At 46.1% G+C, this 23,271-nt stretch overlaps 2 protein-coding genes across 2 annotated transcripts in view; one reads left to right on the forward strand and one right to left on the reverse strand.

The window, feature by feature from the left end:
- Window positions 1–23,271, reverse strand: part of KCTD17 (potassium channel tetramerization domain containing 17) — a 95,020-nt gene that overhangs the window by 64,256 nt on the left and 7,493 nt on the right. The window lies entirely within an intron of this gene.
- Window positions 1,759–10,530, forward strand: LOC148477299 (thiosulfate sulfurtransferase-like). Its single transcript, XM_088456857.1, has 2 exons — window positions 1,759–2,460; window positions 10,057–10,530. Exons 1-2 carry the CDS (start codon window positions 1,869–1,871, stop codon window positions 10,344–10,346), a joined length of 882 nt encoding a protein of 293 aa, XP_088312983.1. The 5' UTR covers window positions 1,759–1,868; the 3' UTR covers window positions 10,347–10,530.

Below are 23,271 nucleotides of genomic sequence, written 5' to 3' on the forward strand. Positions count from 1 at the left end.
ATTTATACATTTGAATAAGTAGCTGTAGTTGTGCAAGGGTTAACTAGCCTTGGGCAACAAATTTGACACTTGGAATCCACAGAAGGGGGTGACTTACATATGACCCACTTGCAAATGGCCTTGCCCAACAAGGTTTTGGGCATGAAATAGGGTGGTAAAGTGGGCGCAAACACCAATTTATACTTTTGAATAAGTAGCTGTATTTGTGCAAGGGTTAACTAGCCTTGGGCAACAAATTTGACACTTGGAATCCAAAGAGGGAGGTCACTTACATATGACCCACTTGCAAATGGCCTTGCCCAACAAACGTTTTGGCATGAAATAGGGTATTAAAGCAGGCACACCAATTAATATATTTGAATAAGTAGCTGTAGTTGTGCAAGGGTTAAATAGCATTGGTCAACAAATGTGACACTTGGAATCCACAGAGGGGGTTAACTTATATATGACCCATTTGCAATTGGCCTTGCCCAACAAGGTTTTGGGCATGAAATAGGTGGTAAAGTGGGCATAGGGACCAGATTTTCTATATTGAATAAGTAGCTGTAGTTGTACAAGGGTTAAATAGCCATGGGCAACAAATCTGACACTTGGAATCCACAGAGGGGGGTCACTTACATATAACACACATGCAATTGGCCTTGCCCAACAAGGTTTTGGACATGAAATAGGGTGGTAAAGTTGGCATGGGCACCAGATTTTTTACATTTGAATAAGTAGCTGTAGTTGTGCGAGGGTTAAATAGCCTTGGGCAACAAATATGACACTTGGAACTCACACAGTGGGGTCATTTACTTATGACCCACTTGCAATTGTCCTTGCCCAACAAAGTTTTGGGCATGAAATAGGGCATTAAAGTGGGCACAGGCACCAAATTATACATTTGAATAAGTAGCTGTAGTTGTGCGAGGGTTAAATAGCCTTGGGCAACAAATATGACACTTGGAATCCAAATAGGGGGGTCACTTACATATGACCCACTTGCAATTGGCCTTTCTCAACAAGGTTTTGGGCATGAAATAGGGCATTAAAGTGGGCACAGGCACTAATTAATACATTTGAATAAGTAGCTGTAGTTGTGCAAGGGTTAACTAGCATGTGGGTTATATGTAAGTGACCCCCTCTTTGTGGAAGTCAGGTGTCAAAGTTGTTGCCCAAGGCTATTTAACCCTTGCACAACTACTTATTCAAATATATAAATTGGTGATTGTACCCACTTTACCATCCTAGTTCATGCCCAAAACCTTTTTGGGCAAGGCCAATTGCACGTGGGTCATATGTAAGTGACCCCCCTCTGTGGATTCCAAGTGTCACATTTGTTGCCCAAGGCTAGTTAACCCTTGCACAACTACAGCTACTTATTCAAATATAGAAAATCTGGTCCCTGTGCCCACTTTACCACCTTATTTCATGCCCAAAAGCTTTGTGGGCCAAGCAGAATACAATTGAAATTTGTGTAATAGATACCATATTTTGTTTAGTCAATGTAAGATTATTGATTCTGTTTGATAAAAATTTTTTAATATAACATGTTCTGAATAAGAAGCTGGAAAATGAATAAGAAGCTGGAGCTCGAATAAGAAGTGAATAAGAAGCTGGCCGAATAAGAAGCTAACTGCAGCCTCGTAAGTTAAATGGATTTGTTGCTTTCAAAACATCAGTTGATAGGATTTCTCAGTTGCAACACCAATTGTGTTTGCAATGTGACTTCCTGCAGCAGCCTGTGCAGCTAGAAAAAGTATGACAAATAAAGATTTGTAGTTCAACATCTGGGCAGAAATCCAAGTGCAGCATGCTCTGACTCCCATATCCTGCATGTGTCATTACATATAATAGCAGCTCAGTGCTCTTTGTACAAAGCTGGGAACATGTCTCACCAACTTCTCTCCCGGGCTCTGGTCTCAATAAACTGGCTATCCGGAGCCCTGAAAACAAGTCACCCGGGTCCAGCTCTGCGTGTGCTAGATGCCTCATTCTACTACCCACCAATTAGAGATGGACGAAAGGAGTATGAAGAGAAGCACATACCAGGTGCATTATACTTTGACATAGACGAATGTAAAGACCTGTCATCTCCATATGAAGTGATGCTGCCCAGCGAGTCCTACTTTGCCAAATATGTGGGCAACCTTGGCATAAACAATGAGAGTCATGTTGTGGTGTATGATGCTGATCAAGTGGGCATTTACTATGCTGCAAGGGTCTGGTGGATGTTTAGGGTGTTTGGGCACAAAAAGGTGTCTGTCCTGGATGGAGGGTTCAGGAACTGGGTGAGTCAGGGGCTTCCAGTCACATCTGAGGTGGTGAAGCCACAACCAGAGACTTTTCAAGCTGTGCTGAATACTTCTATGGTGAAGAAATTTGAAGATATAGAGAAGAACTTGAGAACCAAACAGTTCCAGCTGGTGGATTCGCGCCCTGAGGGACGGTTCAAGGGGACAGAGCCAGAACCTGGAGAAGGTGAGTTGCACTAGGGCTAAATAGACAACTAAACCGAGAGGAGTATATGTGCAAATTAAAATAAAATGTAAATAGCCTCACGTTTAGAATGCAGAGAGCCATAACTAAGGGTGTGCGAGTGGTGCCGCCAGAGCGCAGAGCCCTGTGGGTGACACTGTTGCTGCCCCAACGCACTTGCATGTGGCTTGCAGGATGCCTGGAATAGCACCCTGCAGCCACTAGCGCCGCTGCAGAGCTGACCCCGGTCAGGCACTCTGCACCTTATGGAGCAGCAGGACACTCCGGGCAGTGCTCTGCTTACCGGAGCCATCATGAATCAGGACACTTCCTCAGGTCATCTACACCCCAACCATAGCCCCATTCATTGTTATGCAACTATGGGTTGATTTATCAAGCACTGAAAAGAATGGAGATGTGGACAAGTTGCCCATAGCAACCAATCAGCATCTACAGATGTGTCCTTGCTCATTGAGCCTCATTTTATAAAATGTACTTGACAAATGCTTAATCAAACTGATTGATTGCTATGGGCAACTTCTCTACTCTTTTCACTGCTTGATATATCAACTCCTTAGACCCATTGCAAATTGGGACTGTAGGCAGATATGACTGAAGGTTCATCTAGGTCATGCAGACTTGTTTAGCAGGAACAAAGACACAACAAGGTGTGGTTGATAATATAAACAATATTATTAAACATACATTATTCAGCATTGATGCTTTATATGCCAAATAGCCTCAGGTGGCCCAAGATCATTAACAAAATTAATTTCCATTTCTAAAGCCAAAGCTAAAAGTGCCTACACAAGGAACGATGTGCTCAATAATGCTATATTGTGAGCAATTTACCTTGAACTCTCCCGGGCACTCCAGGACACGATGTCTAGCAAAAGCTGCACAATGTGACACAAGATCTATCGTGCATGATCTAATGATTTGCATATCATTAGATTGTGCACGATAGCAGACAGATGCATGCATGGATCAAGGAAATCCGTGATGCATGCATCTGTGTAAAAAAATAAATGAAAAAAAAACCCGTTGTGGTCCCCCGCCCCCCCAAGCATAACCAACCTGAGCTTTGGAGACCCAGTACTGGTTGTGCTAAATACAGGGGATAAATGATGTAACGGTCCCCTGTATTTAGCACAACCAGCACTGGGCTTTTCAGAGTCAGCCCTGGTTGTCAAAATAGTGGACAAAAACGTAGGTGTTCTCTGTATTTAGTACAACCAGCACTGGGCTCTGAGCCGATCCTGGTTATGGAAATACAGGGGACAAAAAGCATAGGGATCCCCTGTATTATCCATACCCAGGACCAAACTCTTTCTAGCGGGGGGAGTAATGCCACAGCCGGGTCCCCCAGCCAAAGCATAACCCCTGACTGCTAGTCAGCCCAGGCTGGGTATCCCTTGGGCTTTGGGGATCCCCCAATAAAGGGGACCCCCTCTCCAGCATCCCAGGCCTGGGCTGATAGCGGTCGGGGTAATTCTTTGGCCAGGGGACTCGGTGAAAGGGTTCCCCTGGCTGTGGCATTACTCCCCTGCTAGAAAGAGTTCAGTGCTGGTTATGGATAATACAGGGGTTATGGACCCCTAGGTTTTTTGTCCCCTGTATTTCCATAACCAGGACTGGCTCAGAGCCCAGTGCTGGTTGCGCTAAACTCAGGGGACCCCTACATTTTTTGTCCTTTGTATTTTAACAACCAGGACTGGCTCTGAAAAGCCCAGTGCTATGTCGTTTGTCCCCTGTATTTAGCACAACCAGTACTGGGTCTCCAAAGCCCGGGAATAGAGGTTGAGCTTTGGGGGGGGGGACCACTTTTTTTTTACACTTATTAACAAAAATTTTACACAGATGCACGGACAGTTCTCACTAATCCGTCCATGCATCGGTGTCTTTTATCACAGATGCTTGCCACACGGCACGGATCATGCATCACGGATCTCCCTGATACGTGCATGCAGCATCATGCCTATCTGAATGACATATCGTTCAGGCATACACACTGAACGGTATGCCGCCGGATCGTGGACGAGAGCTACATCTTTCCTGCAGCAGGAAAGGTCTGACGAGACTATGAACAACCCGTCCAGTTTCTGGGAATGCAGGCCGGCACCACCCACTCCCTCCCCCAAATGGCAGACTGCGACTTGGAGACACTGTGAGCGAACTCACAGATAGAGGCCTGCACAAGTGCAGTCCCACCATCGGAGATGTATGCAAACTATTGAGTTTGCATACATTTCTGAATGAGGACCCAAATCTCTGCACGCATGCTGACCAAGTCACATTTACAACTCCACTTACAACTCCGTGCACAAGACAGCTGTAAGATTATGTGTGTAAAAATGAAAAGTACAGTATGGGGCGTGTTTATGCAAATCATACTTGCATGCAACTACTTTTGAATCTATATTTCACCTAAATATCGTTGGTTTACCACATATGATAAGAAATTACAGACTTACTTTCATGATAATTTCTTAGGGTCAGTCAAGCACTGTTCCATCCAGCTGGGGGTCCAACAGGGATTTGCTGAGAGTCGACAGCAGAGGCTGAGGAGCCCAGGCAGCAGTCATAGTGACTACAGCAAATCATTGTCCTTGCCCAGAATTTCCTTGGTGGTCCCCTAGTTACAGTGAAGTATCAAATAATCTGTGGGAATTGATTTAAAATGCAGGACAGTGGAAGATTAGAGCTTGAAACTGGGCTCTCCCGCAGGATCTGGTAGGGTAGGCAACTATGAGTTGCTCAGTTTGCATCTGGAGTTGGATCACCTTGAAGGTCTTCAATCCATGGTGCCAGTTACAATCTGATGGTGATGATGACAACTGGCAGATACATCTCATAGGCTCAATAGATATTAATCCCTTCTAGTTATGCTAATAATCTCAGACTGATGCTACTCAGATCTATTTGAAGGATTAGGGGTAAATTTACTAAGAATTGTGTCTGGTGGAGTTTTGCCGATTAGAAACTCGAATTGCATCGCTGAAACTCGGGTGATTTTAGGCTTCTAAAACACTCAAATTTACCAAGAATCGTGTTTAGCTGAGATTGTGTTTTCCGATGGTGTATGTGATTGAGTTTTCTCACCCAAGTTTTCAGTGGTTGACAAACACTCCCAAACAAGCAGCCTGCACATATCAGTGAGATATATGAAGACTTCTTGTTTGTCCTATAAGTTAAATAAAGGGTTCAATTTATTTTAAAAAATTACGTAGGGCCCCCCAAAAAAAGCATAATCGACTGCGGACACCTCAGCCAGTCCTGGTTGTATACAGGGAAAAACATGTGTAGGGTTCCCCCATATTTTAGGAACAAGCACTTGGCTACTTAACAAGTCCTGGTTTTAAAAATAGGGGTGAAAAATTGCGTAGGGTACCCCCTATTTTTAAAACCAGCACTGGGCTAAAATCCAGCTGGGGTGTAATGCCATAGCAGGGGACCCTTTCACTGGGTCTTCTTGACCAAAGCATTATAACCCCAGGCCGGTCAGCCCATGGCTGGGGATCTCAGGGGAGGTAGGGACCCCCCAATAAAGGGATCCCTCTCTCCCAAGCACCCCAGGCTTAAGCTGAAGCCCAAGGCTCTTCCACTCACCACTGGGCGGTGTGTGCAGGGGTAATAATGATGATAATGTAAACTATTGTTTTCTACAGGTGCCAGCGTGCCTGCTCTTTTGGCACTTGTGGAACTACAAATGCCAGCAGGCGACCGGTACCCGTACCCCCGCTGTAAAAAATAATTCTATTAAGGTCTGAGTTTGCTATAATTACACCCGTGATTGTAATAACGATTCTTGGTCAATTCCCGAGTTGTATATTTTTCAGTGAAAGTACTTTAGAGTTTGGCCAATGGTGTATTTAATCGTGTTTGCAATCTCACCCGAGTTTTTTGAGTTGAAAAAAGTGCCTAAACATACTTGAGATCGCAATCTCAACCAAACACAATTCTTACTAAATTTACCCCTCAGAATGAAATGATCGATCGGTTTGCAGTAATTACACTTGTCTCCTAGTATGCTTATAGAGGGAAAGCGGGATGCAATCGGGAAACCGGTTGTCTTAATCGCGACAGCCGGCTTCCCGACTGCTTTATCCCGGCGAGGGTTAAATGACAGGCGTCTATATTCTAGACGCCTGTCATTTTCCTGACGCCGGGAGACAGGCGCCCGGCATCCCGATCGAAGGGATGCCGGGCGCCGCGAGCGGACAGCCGCGCGCGGGGGGGTTAGGTTTAGGGCACTAGGGGGGACTTAGGGTTAGGCACCGTCCTGGGAGGGATAGAGTTAGGCTAGGGGGAGGGAGGGTTAGGGTTAGGCACCCCCGGGGGAAACTTAGGGTTAGGCAGCGGGGGAAGGGGGGTTAGGGTGTAGGCACTTACAAGGGGGATTAGGTTTAGGCACTTGGGGGGGAGGTTAGGGTTAGGCACCCCTGAGGAGGGTTAGGGGGTTAGGTTAGGTTAGTTTTTACTTACCTACAGACGATCGGGATCTCCAGCGCTGCCGGGCTTCCGCTGCCGGGATCTCTGCTTCTGTCGGCCTGCCGTGGACGGAATTCGAACTGCCGGCCAGAGGGACGGCGGTATTTCATACTGATTCCGTGGAAGCTACTGATGTTTATTAGTGTGTATTTAAAAAAAAGTGTTAATTGAGTCTTGTTCAATTGTAATTTTGCATGCTTTCTGCGGTTTTACTACCTACAGTATGCATTACACTGTCCAGTCATACACTGTAATGCATATGCCTTGCGTACTGATTTATTTTTTTTCACTGCATCTGCTCCTCGTTGTCTGCTAGAATTAGTAGGTGATTTTTGCCTGGCATGCTTGACATCCTGGACACATCTCACATGTATTTTAAACTCTGGATAGGAAGCAAGATGCATTATTTCCCCGATAACATTTCATGTTTGGGATTAAATGCAACATAAAGTGCAGGATCGCCACTGCTGAAAGATTTTATCTTATTAACTCTCATATTGCATTTTTCAATCCTCCATTCAGTCATCATACTGAACACATTTGTAAATGTAAATACACTGCAGCAGAATATAAAATAATATTTCTGTAATATTTGTACTAACATTAGACAGAGAACAGAAGCACAGTATAACTACACACAGACTAATGTATCATAATGCCATGTTTAAAGCAGCACTTACTCACTATGGCAGCTGTTTAGTATTCTTCAGTAGTCAGTAGCGTAGGGACAATAAATGTCGTGTGGATAATTAGAGGTTTCCATGCCTGCTTAATTAAAGTAGGCCTGTCAAATATCAGTTAACATTTCATTATTACATAAGCACTACATATGTTATGTATCATGCTGCCAATTTTCTAATTTAATAAATTGCAGCTTTCAATTCTGTATAAATATGAACAGCATGTAAAGAATATATTGAGGACAGTTTACTTTTAGGTTTGGATGCCAATCTAATAAGGAAATTATTATACATCTCCAGGCTTCACCCTTCTACAGATACTGTACTTGCCTACTGTCCCTAAACTATACTTGCCAACTTCCTAGCAGTTTCCTCTGGGATTGGGAGGGGGCAGCCACGTGGGAGTTTCGGGAGGAAGGGCGTGATGCAGCCATGTAGGTGGTGCAAGGGGTGTGGCAAAATTATCACACTATTTTGGCATTGCCCCCCCCCATAATCCAAAGCCGCATTTCCGGCATTGTAAAGTGGTGTCATCCCATGATTTAGGTACTTGAAAGCTCCTCCATCTTTGTTCATCCCCTTTACAATGAAGTCAGAGTTTGATGTGTACAGGAGTCAGAAGAATTTTGCTTTGATCAACCAGCGCAATGCATCTGGCAGAACCCGTGACAGGTACATACGCAGAAGCACTGGCTTCTAGGGACTCCATCGGCTGCAGGAGAGTGATTTCCCATTGGAAGCGCTCTCTCTGCTAATTGTGGTCTGGACTGGCAGTCCCAGACGGTGAGAACACCTCCACTGGGACTGCCTGGCTGGCTGTGATTAGCAGATACTGCTTCTAATAGGAAGCCAGTGCCAGTGAACACTCACTTGGGGGTGGCAGATATTAAAAGGGAAAGGGATACAAAGCACTGCATAATGTCTAGATTGATAACAGTTTAATTTAACAATGTGGAGAAACAAACAATAATAATGTAAAAAAATTGTAAAGCGAAACAAACTATTATCATCAGAAGATATCCTGGACATTATAGGCCTGATTCTGAGTCACACACAATGCCGATATCTGCAATAATGGTTGATGTTTTCCAACTGTATGCATCTAAAAGTGCCCACACACATAGCGATCTGCACACGATCAGCCGATGTGTACGATTTGTGTATGATTTCCCTTGAAACTCTCCCCAGCAGCTCTGCACACGATCTGCACACAATTTGGTGTCCAATCTTCATACGATCTCTCCTGCAGTCAGACTTTCACAGTGCATCGCCTCCTAGATTGTCAAATCTGCCCTACTGCACGGCAGATCTGACAATGCGTGATCGTGAGTGGGGACTCCCGATTTACTCAGGATTTAGCCATATTTTACACCATCTGTCGTTCCAATGTGTCGGAATCGGCCAGATCGGGTAAAATATCGCTATGTGTGTGGCCAGCATGAGTCACTAATAACTCACACAGTCCCACGTGTATGCACAAAGGCACAGTTGAGATTTGAGACATAGTATCCAAAGTGTCTTGGAAATGTGCTGGGCGTTCCTGGATGGTAACTGCAGGGTGGAAATTCAGACGCACAAAGATGGTCCATCTTATAGGTGTGTTATGGGATTGTCTCTGGCATGTTGGAGAACTGGTTGCGAACTCAGGCACTTAATTACTCAATGGAGACCATACTATAACGAAGAGCAGTGATGTGCGGTGAGGTCAATGGCTGGGGAGGCACTGGCTGATTAACACCACCCCTTAAAAAAAACAAAAAACAGTGTAGGGTTGCCCTATATAACAGTACCCAGCAGAGACTGAACCAGCCAGGAGGCGTCTTCACCTGGGAGGCAGCGGCCTTTCAGCTCTTTTGCATGGCTGCCGCCTTCCCAGGGCTTCCGATGTCTTCTGTCTTCAGGAGCTCTTGCACGTGCCTTCCCCACTGGTGGTCTGCCAGTCGCTTCCTCACGCTGGCTTCTATAAGCCAGCAGAGAGGGCGAGGCGATGATGTTGCGAGCCGTGATTGGCTCGCGGCGCACTGAGGCGCCATTTTTGAAATTGCGACCGCTGCTGAACTCTGCAGAATGGCTGGCAGGGATCCAGGCCTGCCGCCAGTCCAGCTATCTTCTCCGGGTCCCATCGCCGCTAACACCCGCACCTCGGCCGGGTCCTGCCCATGACATCACTGGATTCGCTGTCCAATCACATCTGCCTGACTGTCCACATTCAGGTACAACCATCTCCGTTAACCAATTCACTGCTGCATTTCTCTTTTTGGCATCACTGAACTATGCATTTTCTTCAGCTGCTAATATCCGCTTTTTCTTATTCATGCTGCATTTTTATCATAGACAGCACTGGTGGTTGTCTAGCTAGAATAGACTGTGTTCACTTATGTAACTAATAACTATTCATTTCCATTAAGCTATTGTTTCTCATTTACAGTGATTTCCCCTGGTCATATCCCTGGCTCCTTAAGCCTTCCATTTACCAGCTTTCTCACAAGTGAAGGTTTTGAAAAGTCCCCCGATGAAATCCAGGGTCTGTTTCAGGAGAAAGGCATTGACCTGTCGAAGCCCCTGACTGTTACTTGTCGGCGTGGTGTTACTGCCTGTCAGCTGGCCTTGGCTTCCTACATCTTGGGCAAGGAAGATACTGCCATCTATGATGGATCGTGGTTTGAATGGTTCCATCGAGCCAAACCAGAGAACAAAATCACTGTTTGTAAGAGTTAGAAAAGTTGAGTAAAGATGGTTTCTACATTCTCCTGTCACTGGAAACATATAAGTATCAAAGGTGAAGTATGCAGAGTTCAAGTTATACCTTGACCCAGTAATGAGGCATTTTTTTTTTTATCTTGCTGTGGGATGCTGAAGAAGATTCTATTGTTTTATTATATAGGTCTATGTTGACATTCGTTTGACAATAAATATATTATTTTGCAATTACAGTAAGAACAATAAGAGTCAGACTCTTTATTGATAGCATGCAATATTTCCACCTCCACATTGAAAACACTTATCAGTCTCAGAATCCTAATCATCTAATTCCATGCACCTTTTTTTAAATATTCAACAATATGTAGAACTGACAAGGATGGGCAATCAACACAGTTGCTGTAGAACGACTCTGTTAAAAGAAAATATAAATGACCTGCACTCATAATACACTCAGCCAGCATGGAAGGGTACTGAAGAAGAGGATGGTCCACAGCACCAGCCAATACATTTTTAAATGATAATAAATAATGAACATCTAGAGCTATAACCCACTGATTAATGTTGAATATCTATATTTGTTTGGTTATATAAAATGCAATGTGGTGTAATCTGGTGCATACCCCCCAACATTCCAAGTGAGAGGATCATAATAGGGGGCATGGTCACATCACAGAGGGGGCATGTCAGTAAAAGGAGTCACTATACACATGGGGGTGTTGTCCTGAGCTTTTTTTTTCCCCCTCCAACCACCGTTTTACTGCCATGCGCATGGTGACAGGTGCATGCGGCACCCATTTTCCAGTGTAGCGCAATGGTGATTGGGACTAACCTCCCTACTGATTGTGCAATGCAATTCAGATTGTGAAACTGAGATAGAGCCTTCAATTCTGGAATGTTTTCCCCTATATCATGGTTAGGAGACATGCTGCTGTGACCAATGGCAACCAACGCAATGTGGCTTAATGTGATGTAACGCACAGTGGGCCTAATTCAGACCTGCTCGCGAGCGCTGAGCACTCGCATGCAGGTCGATGTTGGCCAAGTGCGCATGTGCACGACGGAGGCGGCTCCGTTGTGCGCATGCGCGAGACCCGAATAACCACGGCCAAGCCGTCTTTATGGGTCTCGCACCAAAGGGGGCGTGCTGTCGATGGTGATTGACAGCACGCCCCTTTGGTGTGCGTGCCGGGGGCGTGGCTGCCCAGACGGAGGCGTTCCCATGGGAACGCTTACCGTATGGGGCCGGCCCCACTGACATCACTAGTGATGTCAGTGGGAGTGCTTTTGGCTCTGATAGAGCCAAAAGCACTCCAGGGCTTGCGGCAACAAGACCCTACCGCAAGGGTCTCGTCGCAAGCCTGATGGTCGCGATGGTCCTGACCATCGCGACCATCATTTTGGCCGCTCGCTATAGCTGTGGGTGGTCACCCACAGCAATGCGAGCGGCCAGAAGGCCGCTCTTAAATTCAGAGGGACGGCCCTGATTCAGAGCGAGTGCTCTGTCAGAGCGTCCGGCTCTGAATCAGGGCCAGTGAACAAACAGATTATTTTTTTTTTCCATTTAATTTTTAACCAGCATTAGAAAAATAAAATTTCCGTCTAATTGCTTGCTATGGGTCAAATGACATTGGTGATGGGGGTTATGAACAGCCATTTTGCAGTAATATGAAGTTCTAATGATCCCTACAAGTTCCATATCTTCTTCATGCCAGGGAATGCCATTCCCAACTGAAGTTATAAATTTGCATTTTTATAGGTTATGACTATAGCTGAGATGACAACAGTCAATTTATTCTTAAGCAATGTAATTGGGGTTAGACTGGCGATATGAAAAGGGTAAATTCTGCTTGCTAAATGTGCATAATTTTGCTACTACGGTAAATTAAGCAAATCATTTGTGAAACCGTTTTCAAATTGTGGATTTATAAAAAAATGCTGCTATTGCTAAATTAAATTGCTAAATTAGAAAAGCTCTTAAATAACAACTTTTCAAATTGTTAAAGCAAAATAACTGCATGGTGACCTCTTCTTATGGGTTCTTACCAGGGCCATCTCTTCCATTGGGCTTGTTGGGCAGTTGCCCAAGGGCCCGAAGCTTGTATGGGCCCACCAACCCGCCCCCCTACACCTCAGTCCCAGTTTCACTTCATCTGCCGGCTTCAGACCAGTCAGACAGAGTCTCTCTGCATGTGTTAGAGGTCTGATGGGCATGCAGGAGGGTTTAATTTTATTGACCATTTAATTTTTTTTCCCGTGAATGGGTGGGTAGGGGCCCCAGTGCATTAATTTGCCCAGGGCCCACACTGCTGTTAAGACAACCCTGGTTCTTACACCAGCAGAGATCACTGTGCATTGGCTGATGGGCTTCAAAACTTTGATCAATTGTTATCTGAATACCCAATTTTTGCAAAGAGTAAAGTAATAATTTGGCATACCAGCATTTTGTTGTTTTAGCTTATGTTTGTTACGTTTATTTCTCTTTTCAATTTAAAGCACATTTGTGCACATTGCACCAAATTTTAAAATAATCTTAATGTTTTGAAATAGAAAGGCAAAATTTTGTCAGATTACAGAGAAATAACGTTTGGGGGTATATTTACTAAAGTGAGAGTTTTTAGAAATTCAACCAATCAGATTCTACTTAACATTTAACTAGCATCTTCTAGAAGATAATCGCTAGAATCTGATTGGTTGCTATGGGCAACATCTCCACTTCTAAAAACTCTCACTTTAATAAATATACCCCTTAGGGTCATTTTCAAGAGTGCAATATTTGTGGACCTGCCATACCTCTATATGTGCTCAGGTTTGCCCAGAGAATATACAGTGACAGGCCCCCTAATAGCTGATCATAGCCATCAAGGTGTGCACCCGCCATGGCTACACAACTAGGTGGATGTTAGCATTATGGGCTGTTGTCTAGATTGTTAAAGTTTTATGGGTACCAATAACACTAAATAGGTATTTAACGTCACTGATTAGGTACATGTTCTGTAGAACGCCCCTGCACTTAGCGCTGCCCACCCTGGGAACTTAAGTTAACCACTATATAGTTAAAGTACCAGGTTTGGTCACATGGGGAAAGCACTGTGACTAGTAAAGAGTTAATTCTGAGTACACATTTATAATTCAACCCTATAAACCTGCCTGGTCTCTAGAGCCTTTATGTCACTTGTAATCAGTATTTGCAGACAAGTTAAAATGTCTGGCTGTTAAACTTACTGGCTGTAAGTGGACTTTGTTACCCTTCTATGTACATACAAGCAGTGCCAAGATGTTGAATCATGTTTAAGGAAAACCTCAAAGGCTGACAATCAATAAACTTTATATGGTCATGTTGTGGCAGACAGTACAATGCTGATACAGCAATAACAATAGTAATGAGCAAACTTTCAAAATTATTCCCCAGAACAGAGGGCCTGATTCAGAGATGGAGGTAAACGCCATCACAGCTGCGATCTCTCATGGAACGTAATTGTAAAAATATGGTATGGCTGACTCGCTGTCCAGTGCTTAAAGATGCACACTAAAAGCATCTTACATCCACCGCTCACGCACAAAAGCAGAAACTTCGGAAACATCGAACACTGGTTAGGCGGCCATCCAGCTACGCAGAGGACTCTCCTCCTGAGAGCAAGGACGCAGTGGCTAATTTATGGACTCCAAGAAAACCGTGATTAACCAGTCAGATGCCTGCATTTCTCTATGGGCCCCCCATGACCTCCCCCAAACACTGACTACCTGTCACTCACTATGCAAATGAATCCCCTGTTTGAGAATAATCTCAATTCAATCGCTGCACGTGCGCAGTGCGATTTACACGCATGCGCAATGGCTAACAATTGCTCAATCTGCGTAAATATCGGCCATGCGTCCACAACTGAATCAAGCCTATTATCCTTATTCCTTTATTTGCAGATACATTTTGCACATTTCACTAAAGGAATTTGGCCTCAATTGTTCCCATTCCCAGATGTGGGTACTAGCTGCCTGGGCTTCTATGGGGGTCCGAGCTGACCATGTTGGCAGAGCACTGAGCCCTGTCAGTGCACGCAGCCGCTTCGCAGTAGCAGGCTAATTTATTTCAACAAAATAAACCCTAGCACAAACCAAAGCCACCAACTTATGTATGTCCACCGAAATTAAATACATGCAGCTCCAGCTTGGCAATTTTGTTTTGCCAAATGCACCAAAGAACAAACAAGATAGATAACGAGATATTCACCAAGGGAGCGCAATTAATACATTTATTAAAATATACAATTTAACATATAATTCTGTATATCTCCGGCACTGGTACATTTTTTTTCTACTGAATATTTTGTCAAGTTGGCATGGGCCGTCTCCCTGCTTGACCATACCCCCATTCCACCAACAGGGCCCGCAAAGGCACACCGCAAAGATTATGAATAGAATGAACTGCCTGAGTAAGTCACTGCACCATTCAAAGGTTATAAATCAATCTAAATGTACAAATATTATAGAATGACATTCTGCAGAAAGATACAGCAAAAATGGAAGTAAAATTTTTGTATGGCTGGAACTATTCACCTCAGTGAAATATTAATTTTCACTGCAGAGCTGGGTAATTCCATAAGCAACTGTTTCCTACCTAAGGGTGTGTGGGCCCTGAGGTGCCTGGATTACCCCAAGCTGTTTTTATGTCTGTTTTTCTCAGACAAACAGAAGAAGGGAAGGAGCCCCATATCAGTGCATTATAGAGGTTCTGTTCCACTAAACTAGCTTCCCAGTGTTGCAACTCTGCAAATACTTACTGGCTGTAATTCCAGCTCCTCCCTTCAGGAGAGCGTCATGACGATGGATTCTCTTTCAGGTACAAATCCACCATGTAAAGGCCAAACACTGGGGCTCCTCTCTTAGTCTTCGGCTTGGTTTCAGTTGAACCCACCACCTCGAGTCACATCTCCACATGAGATGTGACTTGGGCAAATACTAGTTTTAATAAAAAATATTATTTCAAGATTGAGGAGTGGATGAAGGTGCAGTAGCAGTCGCGACTTTTGCTGCAGCCGCTACTGCATATTTATGCTAATGCCGCAGCCATCGAGCTTCCTACTGAGACACCTACCGACTCATGCTCTAAACCGAAGATGTGCGCAAATAGATGTACCATTGCTCAGACATCGGCCGCGCTATTGAACATTCGAGCAACCTTATGACTGCTCAATAGTACAAGGCCGCCAGTGCCAGTGGAGCTACATCTTTCGACGCAGTCTCTAACACTGACATGCCCGTAGCTGATAGCCAGGCCTAGCGTCAGGGGGGGACTACAGGGACACCCGTACCGGGTCGCGAAGTCAAGAGGGGCCCCGATGACCGGACAAGCACTGGCACAAAATGGGGCCGTGGACGGCGGTCTCTGTTCCAGCCAGTGGCCCACAGCCACCGGGACCCATAGTGGCCGCCCAGCCCCTAGTCCCCTGTAGCCTGGCCCGGGCAGTGCTGGGCTCTTCCGGGTGGCTCAGCTGTGGCCCGGGCCGGGCCTGACATGTAGGTGAGCAACGCGGCGGTGTGACGTAATAGGTCACGTCACCGCATGACAGGCAGGCAGCGCCGCTGTGGACTGCAGAGATAGAAGTGAAAGTGGATACCGCATGGTGAGCCTGAGGAATACGTGCTGGGGACGGAAGAAATTGAAGGCATAGGAAGCTGATAGAGGCTTGGGGCAGCAGAAGGTGATGGGAGCTGGTGATAGAGAAAGATGAAGGGGTATAGGAAGGTGATGGGGGCTGGGGGCAGAAGGTGACATGGGCTGGGGGCAGAGGAAGGTGAGATAGGCTGGGGCAGAGGAAGGTGATGGGGGTTTGGGACAGAGGAGGTGATGGGGGCTGGGGATAGAGGAAGATGAATGGGCAACGGAAGGTGATGGAGGCAGAAGGTGACACGGGCTGGGACAGAGGAATGTGATGGGACTGGGGATGGAGAAAGGTGAAGGGGGTAGAGGAAGGTGATGGGGCTGGAACAATAGGTGATGAGAGCTGGGAACGGAGGAAGGTGATGATGCTACTGGGCTGAGGATCGTGATGAGAGGCTGAATTTGAGGAAGGTGATGAGTACTGTGGATGGATGGCTGCAGACACCATCCCTCCTACCCCTGAGGCATCCACAGCACTGTCATCAAGAAGACTTTGCAAGAGACGGAGGACAAGAATTACAGCCTGTATCATCAGTGACAGAGAGACAGTGTGGTAAGGCACAGTGTATTTTTACTTTATGTAAAGGCTGGCATATCTTTTAGTTAACATTCTCAAGCTTCACATATATCACACATGCAGGGGAGGGATGTGCGGGATCAGGGGTCATGGTGAGAATTTGGGGCCACCAGAGACATCAGTGTACCGGGCCTCGAGATTTCTGTTGACAGCCCTGCTGATAGCCAAAGCTCCAGTCACCATCCAGGAGCCCCCATCGCAACTGCATGGACCTTCATGCAATTCTGATCTGCGTCCTCTGTCGGTAACCATGTACAAGTGCGTCTCTGATGTTTTCATTTTGTTCACTAATTCTGCCCTTTTTCCTGAAACTGAAACGTTATAGTGTAGCAGGGAAATATACTTCATTTTAGTTGGCCTTTTGGAGAGAGGATGACAACCTTTGTCACCAGTTGCAGCCAGATACAAATCAGCACATTTTTACAAACATTATCTTGTCCTGAAACATGCTGTGTTCTGATCATTCCAGACTATTCAGGTTCCAGGAGTAAACACTGTTTTTTTATTGTGACAAGCAGTTAGCAAACAGATTAAACTGTTCAAGGCAGGGGCTGAGCTGTGGTTGTATCCAATTGTCTCTAATTTACTAGGACAGTCCAAGGGTAAAAAAATATTTGTCCCTGAAAACATCGGTATTGCTCAACTGTACTAGAAATGGCAATTTTTCTATGTCACGTGTATTTTTTACCACCTGTGCTTATTCTGTGGGATTTTTTTATATTAGCTGGGGAAAAGGAGTATAAAACATGAAAATACACTAAGCACACTATCATCACATTAGTAAATAATGAATGATGGGATTGTAGCAGTAGCTGTTTAAAAGAGGAGAGGGCCCTTGTACAGCCTCCATGCAGCCCCCCTTTTCTACCAGAGCATGCATGGAGCAGACTACTGCATATGCACAGATGGATTTGGTACAATTTTCCCACTGATTTCTCTACTGTGCATGCACAGGCTTCAGGGAAATGTCACCAGTGCCATGTACCCTGTGATTTCATAAGGTAAGTATAGTCCTTTCATAAACCCATGGATTGTAGCTCTCCAAGGGGCCCATTTATTAAGGATCGCATTTTGCAATGCGATCAGGGCATGCAGTACCGCCCATAATCGCATTGCAAAATGCGATCATACCGGCCGAATGTATCACCCGGCACATGCACGGAGACGGGCTCCGAAAAGAGCCCGTCCCTGCGATGTGGCCGGAGCGCATTCCGGGCTGCTGCACATGAGCGGCGCCCATTGCAGGCGGAGGGATCTGGGAGATCCCTCCGCCGGCTGAAAATGCGGTAAGTGCCCATAGGACACAGCGGCTAACGCTATCTGCAGATGGCGTTAGCTGCTGGGGTCAATATCGGGAATGCGAAGCATTCCCAATATTGATACATTTGGCAGCATCGCATCCCCCATAGAAACCTATGGGGGAGGCGGCTGCCGGCGGCAATGGAGGGATCGCAGCAGGTATCGGAGATACCTGCTGCGATCCCTCCTTCATACATTCGGGGAATACTAAGTATTTGAGGTAAACCCCCGAAAACTGGTGTTTTCGGGGAATTTACCTCAAGTGATCTTTGAGCCCCCAAGCTTGGCATAACAATACTTTTCTAACCCTTACAAAACAGCCCCGACATCCGGTGGAAGGAGACGGACAAGGGCGGAGGGATCCAAAAGGATCCCTCTTCGCAACCCGGGAGTTCTTTCCATAGGGAAGGAACAGGTTGCGAGCCCGGGACAGGAGCATTCGCCATCTGAAGATGGCGAATGCTCTCGCACTCAAGCTCCGAAAATATGGTATTTTCAGAGCTTGATGAATTCTGTCCCCATACTAGTGTATGGGGACAGCGGGCCATTCCGCCAGTTGAAGGTAAGCAGGGGATATCTGTGATACTAGTGTATGGGGACAGCGGGCCATTCCGCCAGTTGAAGGTAAGCAGGGGATATCTGTGATACTAGTGTATGGGGACAGCGGGCCATTTTGCCAGTTGAAGGTAAGTAGGGGATATCTGTAATACTAGTGTATGGGGACAGCGGGCCATTCCGCCAGTTGAAGGTAAGTAGGTGATATCTGTGATATCTCCTGCTTTACCTTATTGATGAATGGCCCGAACACTTAATTTTTACAATTGTAGGTGAAAATGTGTATTTTCACCTGCTTTGTAAAAATTAAGTGATGATGAATAAGCCCCCTAAATCCCATTATATTGCTCCCTTTGGGGCCTATTCATCATTACATAATTATCACTAGTGATAATTATGTTTTGCACTTGCTGTGTGCATGGGTGCCGAGAGGGGGGGAGCGGGTACAGTTTACCCAGACCCGGGCTTGCTAGAGGAGCCTAGCGGAGCCCGGGTCCAGCATGGCCCCCACCCTCCCTCACAGCAGCTCAGCACACAGCTTGTGCTGGGCTGCAGTGTGAGACTGGAGCAGCCTCCTATGGCTGTGGGGGGAGCGATGACACTGATCGTTGTCCCCCCCGCTTAGCGCCGGGCTGGGGGGCTTACAGCGCCCCCCTCCCCAGCGTGCAGCACCGCCATAAGTGATTTATTTATACATTTTTTTGTCAAGGGGCGTGCCTCCCTAACAAAAGTATCACAAACTGCTGTTTTTGCGGAGTCAGCTTTTCAGAAAAATTATACTTTGCCAATTTATCTGTGCTGTCTCCACCGAAGCCTGCAGGTCACACTAGTTCAAGACTAATAAAAGTGCATTAAAATGTAACAATTGAACTAGTTACTTACTGGCAACAATGTTAAAGCTCTGTGTGTGCTTCTGTTTAGCCAGTGGGTGATCTCAGTAGTATATGGGGTCCAGAGTCTGCAGAGTCTGATGACTGGGAGCCGGGTGAGCCTGGATGCTGACCGGGAGTAGGCAGAAGCTATACTCCCTCCCCTCCGTGGCCACCGGTGCTCGTCCCAGCCCCCTCCTCCTGCCTCGCGGCAACCGCTGATGGTCTGGTAGTGGTGCCCCCCCGATGCTGCTGCTGGTATATGTAACCTACTATCGGTGTGTCGTCATACCCCGCGGCCACCGCTGCTGATCAGTTAGTGGTGCCCCCCAACACTGCTGCTGCGCTGCTGCTGGTATATATAACCTGCCGCCGGTGTGTGTCCCCTCGTGGCCACCGCTGCTGGTCTGTCCCTTCCCACAAGCTTCTTCCGGCGCCCCGCAGCACGGGGAGGGAGCCTGTGACAGCCTGGAGCCGCCAGAGGAAAGTAAACACAGCTAGAGGGTTCTGAATAGATCCCTCTGCTGCACAAGCTGCCGGCAGCTTTTGCATGTTATTGGATACTGTACGCCATCTCAGGGTGGCATACAGTATCACTCACAAGTTCCGAAAAAAATGCTTAATCGAAGCTTGATGAATTACATAATTTCTTCGTCCCCATACTAAAGTATTGGGACTGTGGAAATTATCGGTGGAGAATTGTAAGCAGGAGATATCTGTGTTGGGATGCAATCCGGAAGCCAACGGTCAAAATGCCGACCACCGGTTTCCCGACGAATCCCGGCAGGGTACTAATGACAGGTATCGAAATCCCGACACCTGTAATTAGACCTACGCCGGGAGCCCGACACCTGGCATACCGAACGAAAGTAAGCCGGGCGCCAGGCACGGACAGATGCGGAGGGTTAGGTTTTAGGGCTCCCGGGGGGACTTAAGGTTAGGCACCCCCCCCCGGGAGAGTTAGGTTTAGGCTAGGGGAAGGGGGGATTAAGGTTAGGCACCCCCCCGGGAGGCTTAGGTTTAGCCTGCAGGGTCGGTGGGTTAGGATTAGGCACTTAAGGGGGTTAGATTAGCCACTAGGGAGGAGGTTAGAGTTAGGCACCCCTAAGGGAGGGTTGGGGGGGTAGGATTAGGGTTACTTACCTTAATCCGCTGTCTGGATCTTAACCCCTGCCAGGCTTCCACTGTGTGGATTTGAACCATACTGATTCCATCTGTGATATCTCCTGCGTTACATGCTGATGAATGGCGCTGATCCTTAAAAGTAGCGGAAAGTTAATTTTCACCCTCTTTTGTAAAAATTAAGGGATGATGAATAGACCCCTTTATGATAGACTCTGCTTTCAAATAGAATTATTAATATTTCATCAATCTACGGCGGATTCAGAGTTCTTCAGAAATCAGTATGATCTGTGCAGGCTTTGTTAGGTTACAGAAAATGGCGAAAAACCTGGCACACAAAATGCCAGGTAAATGCTGGGTTTTTTGCCATTTTATGTCTGAAAGTGGTATTACCTGGTAATTTGCTAACCAACCTGTTTTTTTCCCTGTGTGAAAGGGTCAACCCGGGAATTAACCCGGGTCTACGACCCTGAAAAAACCAGGGTCGGAGACCCGGGAATTTGCTCCAGGGATGACCCTTTCACACAGGGAAAAATCCCGGGTAGTTTAGCAAATTACCGGGTAAAAGTGAATTAGCCGGGATTTTAAGTTTCAGTGTGAAAGGGGTATAAATGGTCAATAAAAAAAATGTGCCCCCTTCTAAGAATTCAGTAACCAGCATCAGACCTCTCACCTCTCAGACTGGGCTGGTTTTGGAAAATCAAGGCAAAAAACTGTGTTGTAGTTCCCCCTATCTTCCAAAACCAGCACAGGTCTATACCAGCTGTGGGGGTTTAGGCTTATAGCAAGGAAACACATAGGACCTCCTTCAGAGCCGCTCTCAAAATGCGAGCGCTCGCTCTGAATGAGGGCGGCCGCTTCCTTTTTAAAATCCGGCCTCCTGGCTGCTCGCTAAGCTGTGGGCGGCCAGGTTGATGGTCGTGATAGTCAAAACCCTTGTGGTAGGGTCTCGTCTGCCGCAAGCCCCAGTGAGCTATTGGCTCTAATAGAGCCGGAAGCTCACCACTGACATTACTCGTGATGTCAGTGGGGCTGCCCCCAAACGGCAGGTGCTCCTCCGGGAACGCCTCCTTTTGGCCAGCCACCCCCCCACCCCACCTACAAAACTTTTGTAGTGAGCCCTGGAGAGAGAGAATTTCTTGCTCCGGGGCTTGCGCACGCGCAGTGCGGCCGCTGCGCGTGTGCAGGGCCTCAACATCGACCCGCTTGTGAGCGCTCAGCGCTTGCGAGCAGGTCTGAATGAGACCCATAGTGTGGAGTCCCCCTGCCATAACATAAACCAGTCCCAAACTGGTCAGCCCAGGGCTGGAAACCCTTGGGAAATCGGGACCCCCAAAAAATGGTTAATACATTTCTATTGCTGTCTATTGAAAATAATCAATGTTTGCTCCAATGGTCTATAGCTGTCTACAGTTTGTTTTGTTTGTAATTTCCTGTCGGATTTGCCTTTAGTACATTTTTTGAACTGTAAAATCGACAAAAAATGGCAAACCATCACCAAGTCAGTGCATAGTAAATTTAACCCTCATAGTATTTGACAGTAATAAAACCTTCCATTTCTATGAATCCTCAGTGGAGTGGGATTGATCACTCCATTTATCTCCCCAAACGAGGAATACTGTATATGAAAAAAGAGTTTAATCCAATACCAAAATGAATATACCTTTAGTGAGGAATTCAACTAGCTGCGATAAAGTGACAACTTAATGCATGTTAAGTTTTTCCACCCTTCGTTTTTCTTTACCACTAATCGCGGCTATGCCCGGTCGCATTTTTTGCACAATCCTATAATACCCCTTTTACACCAGAGCAAAAACCTGGGTTTTTGCTGGGTCTACCCGGGTCGCAGCTCAGTGTAAAAGGGTCCCTGAAAAATAACCTGGGTCAAGTGACCCTGCAATCCAACCCAGGTAGCTACCAGGGTTGGACCCAGGATGGACCCAGGTAATGGTGCAGTGTAAACGGTGCAACCCGGGTTATCCGACCTTGGTCATGCCTAAAATTAGCTGATTGGTGGTTGTGGAGCATTCACCTCCCACTTTTTATGACCTCACAGGTTTAGCAGGGCAGACCTGAGTTTAGTGTGACCAGGGCTGACCTGGGAGTAACCCAGATCAAAGGTGCAGTGTAAATGGGTCTGACCTGGGTCTGACCAGGGTTAGAACCATGACCAAAAACCCAGGTCGGACCTGGGTTTTTGGTGGAAAAGAGGTATTACATAAGTCAACCCAGGTCGAAATTGTCGAAAGTCCCAGGAATTACAACCCGGGTTGATCCTTTCACACAGAAAAAGGATCCGTGTTGATCAGCAAATTACCGGGTAAAAGTGCTTTACCCGGTAATTTGCTTTTCTGTGTGAAAGGGGTTTTAGTGGCCATAATAAAAGTATTTGAGGTTCTTAAATAGTGTCAAATGGCTTTTATAAAACAGTGAAATAATGATAGAAAGCAAGTGTATTTTGGCAAAATAAATGTTCTTTTTAAATTGGGGATGCATAAAAATGCCTATAAGTATATATTTGATTCATTTAAAGGCCTCATATACCCCCATGCAATCTCAGAAACACCTGTCCCACTCATATAGCACCCCCATATACCTGTCCACATCAATTAACCCATTTTACCTAATTAGTCATTAACTCAGTTGTCCCCGTGGCTCTGCACTAAGTCATACTTGCCTACTTTAAAAAAGCATTTCAGGATAATTGTGAAAGCAATTGAGAGCGTGGCGGTAAAGTGCGCGTGTACTGCTACATCTGGAGGGCGTGCCATAAACCTGACTCACATCCAAATGTAAAGAAGCCCCAAAGCAATTAGTAAGATCTACTTGTTGATGAAAAGACACTGATATTTTTCAGGGCTT

Source organism: Taudactylus pleione, unplaced genomic scaffold, assembly GCF_031769625.1.
Source record: "Taudactylus pleione unplaced genomic scaffold, aTauple2 ptg000726l, whole genome shotgun sequence".
In the NCBI taxonomy this organism is placed as follows: domain Eukaryota; kingdom Metazoa; phylum Chordata; class Amphibia; order Anura; family Myobatrachidae; genus Taudactylus; species Taudactylus pleione.